General features: G+C 38.0%; 1 protein-coding gene across 1 annotated transcript in view; it reads right to left on the reverse strand.

Moving 5' to 3' along the window:
* LOC107690737 (neuronal pentraxin-2-like) overlaps window positions 1-4,912 on the reverse strand; it is a 12,183-nt gene that overhangs the window by 4,142 nt on the left and 3,129 nt on the right. The window contains exon 3 of the mRNA XM_016489145.1: window positions 704-945. Within this exon, the coding sequence (XP_016344631.1) occupies window positions 704-945 (242 nt within the window). The remainder of the gene's footprint in view (window positions 1-703; window positions 946-4,912) is intronic.

Below are 4,912 nucleotides of genomic sequence, written 5' to 3' on the forward strand. Positions count from 1 at the left end.
TTTTAGAATTGCTGACATTTTTACTTATTGAATGTTGTTCTTTGCGGGACCATTTCCAGATTAGGCTACTCCAGAACAAAGTGAAGAGAGGTGAATGCAGACATACTGGGCAGCAATCACCTGATAGATACGTGCGCATATCGTTCAAAAGTCGAATATAGAATAAATGCATTTGATTGGTAAACCAAATTCAGACTTTACGTTTCAATCTCAAATGGTAATGCATGGAATTTACGGAAAAGCTCAACTAAATAACAGCGCTAATAAGTGGGGGGCGTGGTGGCTTTGGTGATCGGCGCTCCAGTCAATCTACTCCACAGCCAATCACGGGCCCCCTCCTTGCTCGGGCCCCGGGGCTTCAGCCCCGCCTAGCCCTATGGTTAAAACAGCCCTGAGCACAACACTGAAGTGATTCCTGAACAAACAGTTCCAATTAATCCAACTAATCAACCATGTGAAATATGGCATGTTATTGTTTGTTTATTAATAAACTGCAATTATGGCACCTCTAAAAAGACTGTAAAAAGATATTAAAAAGTCTGTATAAAGTAATAATCGCATCATTTAGCAATTAAAATAAATGTCTTTATTCCAAATATTTATTCATTACAAGTATTAAGAGAATTATTATGAAGAATCAGAATCATTAAAATCGTCACAATTCCGGTCCCTGTCTGTCAAATTTGATTCTGTGATGCTCTACCTCATTATTAATGATGAGCTCAATGGGCCCATGAACCAACTGCTGAAGCACAAATTCGTGGCTCTGGTCAGAAACAGCATAAGAAACTGCTGTTCCCAAGATGCTTTTCGCAGGCTTGATCCACATGCAGGCAGTCAGAGCGGGGAGGGCTGGGATTTCCTGCTTTACGATGGCATACATGGAAGAGCTGCGTACAGGGAATGAGAGCCTGTAACCCTCTGGAAACTTGTTCTCAGAGAGACCTGTGAGAAAAATGTGAGAAATAGAAACAAGAGAAACAACAAAAAATATAAGCTGCGTTTAAAGCATAGAGCTTAAAGGGATAGTTCACCCAAAAATGAAAATTTGATGTTTATCTGCTTACCTTCAGGGCATCCAAGATGTAGGTGACTTTGTTTCTTCAGTAGAACACAAAGATTTGTAACTCAAACCATTACAGTCTGTCAGTCTTATAATGGAAGTTAATGGGAATCATGGCTTTGAAAGTAAAAAAAAAACATACACAAACAAAACCAAATTAAACCCTGCGGCTAAAGACAAGAAACTGAGCAGTATTTATATAGTTTTTTACCTCTGCTGCACTGCAATGTCTGAACTGTCCTGAGCGCGTCCTCACAGCCGGCGCGTGACGCGTCTTCTTCTTGCTTTATGGCGGATCGCAGACTTATAAGTGTATTACCGTCACCTATCTCTCAAATGGACCATTGACACTCCTAATTGAGATTGTAGATAGAGTGTCAGTGGTCCATTTGAGAGATAGGTGGTGGTAATGCACTTATAACTGTAACTCAGGACAGTTCAGACATTGCAGTGCATCAGAGGTAAAAAACGATATAAATACTGTTCAGTTTCTTGCACGGACCGATCGTTTCGTGTCTTTACACATCGATGTATCGTCACGAGCCGCAGGGTTTAATTTGGTTTTGTTTGTGTATGTTTTTGACAGACTGCAACGGTTTGAGTAAAAAATCTTCGTTTGTGTTCTACTGAAGAAACAAAGTCACCTACATCTTGGATGCCCTGGGGGTAAGCAGATAAACATCAAATTTTCATTTTTGGGTGAACTATCCCTTTAACTTGTTTTGAACTCAGAACATTCCTTTAATTAATTATTATAATTCATTTATATTATACATTCCTTTGTCCAACCGCAAAATGAAATTCTCTCATCATTTACTTAGTGTCATGTTGTTTCTGTTGTTTCAAGTAGATATTTTAGAGAATGCTGGGAGCCAAACCACAATGGAGCCCACTGACTGCCATTGCTGCCATTGTAAAATAAATTAATAAATAAATACAAACTAAAAACACTGCGGCACTCAACACTTAAAATATGTTCCTTTATATTCCACAGGAGAAAGAAGAAAGTCATAGTTTTGGAACAAAACATAAGGGTGAGTAAACACTGACACAGTTGTCATTTTTGGTTGAACTATCACTTTAAGAAGCTCTTGGTAAAATCAGTCTTTTTAATCAATATTTCTTCCAGCAGTAAATCCAACCTCTGCCTCACCTTTCTCCAGGCTGCTTATCCGCTGGTGTACAGTGTCCAGCCCGTACTCAATATGCTCTTGATGTTTCTGTGTCTCTTTCCGCAGTGCTTTCCTCTCCTCCTCCAGCAGTTTTATCTTTCTCTTCAGTTCTCCTTCCAGATCCTCCACTCTTCTCTGCGCAGCTGCCATTGGCATACGAGTAGCACCTGCTGCTTTCTGTGAGCTTGTGTCTGTGTGATTGAACGCTGGTGGTGCCATTTCAGACTGTAAACAAGACAGTAATCATATGACATTTAACTTTAATAGCATGTAAAATCAATATTTTGACTATTTGATGTTCCTGTCATGTGCATAGTGACATACGAATCACATTAATTCATTTTTATACACATAAATACAAGCTTTTATTTCTCAAAATACAATTATTAACCTATTTTCAGGTGTAACTGTTATGCATCATGCAATATACTGCAATAAACCAAACCCTCCTCAAATTTAAGATTTCATGATGCATCATATCAGGCTGGATGTTGAAAGAGATATTTCACCCAAAATGCAAATTCTGTCATCATTTACTCAAGGGGTTCCAAACCTGTTTAGTTTTTTCTTCTGCTGAATACAAAAGAAGAAATTTTGAAAAATGTTGGTAACCAAACAGTTTCTGGTCCCTATTGACTTCCATAGTATTTGATTTCTCTCTCTCTCCATACTATGGAAGTCAATGGAGACCAGAAACTTTTTGGTTACCCACATTCTTGAAATATATTCTTCTATGTTCAACAGGTTTGGAACAACTTGAGGGTAAGTAAATGATCACAGAATTTACATTTTATGTGAACTATCCCTTTAATTTCAATTAGCAATGTCTTTGATTTCAGGCAGAATTACTATAATGTGATGCTGTTGCTTACTGTGGTTGAAAAGTAATTATATTGAGGTAAAGATTTTGGTTGAAAATTAGTGAAGCCCCCCATTTGAGTCCTCTATGTATCCTAAAATAGTCCTCTATATAAACTGTCATATAAAGAGCTCTAAAAAGCCATTGACAAGGTACTCAAGAGAAAGGCAAATAGGTAAAGATAAATAACCATGATCTCAAATACTGATGCTATGATACAACCAGCTGCTTGAACTGGTCCTTTGTTTGTTTATCAGGAACCAGTCTAACTGTACGAATTGCAAATGGGTTCTTTAGAAAGCTGCCGGTGTGGGTCAAACTCTGGTGCCAAAGAGGTGGAGCAGCTGGCAGAGGTGTGATAAGCTGAGAGAGTCAGTTAGGAGATCACAGAGGTTCAAACGCTCCACCACGCACCACTTTTATGGTTTCGCTAAAGTGCTTTCAATGAACAAATAAAACACACTTCCACACTCCTTCCTTTCTATTCCTGCTATTTCAGGATTTGCCAAAACAGCCACACAATCTCAATGTCATGGTCATGAAGCTTCTACTTTTAGCTATTTGCATACAATAGGAGTCTGCACTATTCCATTGAAGGTGACTGTAGAAATAGGGCAGATCGGGTGGGGGGTTCCATATCCTTAATACAGCAGAGGGACTTGCACTATTGCCCCTGCCCATCCCACAATCCTCTCTGCTCAGTCACTGAGATCATAGCACTGGAGGACAGTTAGATCTGCGCTCATTTGCGGTCCAGGACACTCTTCCTTCCTGGCTGACAGACAATAGAGGGGGTAAACATGACTCCACCCTCATCCTTCCCCGCACACGACCGCACGAGTGTTGTCCCCCACCTCTCACCCCTATGCTCCTCATATGCACTTACAGCACACACAAAAGGAAGGCCAGCTTTTACAATGCACTACATCGGGACAGACGCAGTCAGGGGATGGCATGTTTATGAATAGGGCCAGGTTTATGGAGGATGTAACATCTTTGGGCCCAAAGTGAATCAATGACGTTCACAGCTCTCCGGCAAAGTCCACAGAGAGCAATCTATTGTGATAATGTCGTAGCCCTGAGGTGCCGGCGGTGTCAAACCTGGTGTTGGTGTCGAGACCCTACCCATCTCTCGCATTTCACTCAGGCAACCCAACAGCACTGGAGCTTTTACAAATACTAGCAGCAGCCCTATGGTCTCGGGTGGAAGTTAAAAGAAAGGAATATTTTAAATAATCATTAACATACCTGTTCATTTTACAGAAAGAAAAAAACAAACAAACATTGCTAACGCTTTATTTTAAGGACCAATTCTCACTATTAACTAGCATGCATATTACTAGCATATTGACTGTTTATTATTATTTATAAAGCACATATTAATGCCTTATTCTGCATGACCATATTTTAGATACCTTAATCCTACCCCATACGTAAACTTAACAGCTACCTTACTATTAATAATTAGCAGCATATTAGGAGTTTATAGGGGCAAAAGTTAATAGTTAGTTAATAATGAGAATTGGCACTTAAAATAACGTGTGACCAAAACTTTTTTGTTTTGTTTTTATTGTTATTTTATTGTTTTTTATTTTTGTTCATATTGATTTTAGTTAAAGTTTTAGTAATTTTATATTTTTTTATTCATTTTTATATATGTATATTTGTGTCTATATAGTTTTTAGTTTAGTTTTACTTATTTTAGTACAAGTTCAACTAAATAAAATTAAAAATATTGCTGAAATAATAGTTAAATGATAATAATAATAGCTATACAAGTTTTATTATTATTATTATTATTATTATTATTATTATTAT

Source organism: Sinocyclocheilus anshuiensis, unplaced genomic scaffold, assembly GCF_001515605.1.
Source record: "Sinocyclocheilus anshuiensis isolate Anshui unplaced genomic scaffold, SAMN03320099.WGS_v1.1 scaffold2556, whole genome shotgun sequence".
Taxonomy (NCBI): Eukaryota; Metazoa; Chordata; class Actinopteri; order Cypriniformes; family Cyprinidae; genus Sinocyclocheilus; species Sinocyclocheilus anshuiensis.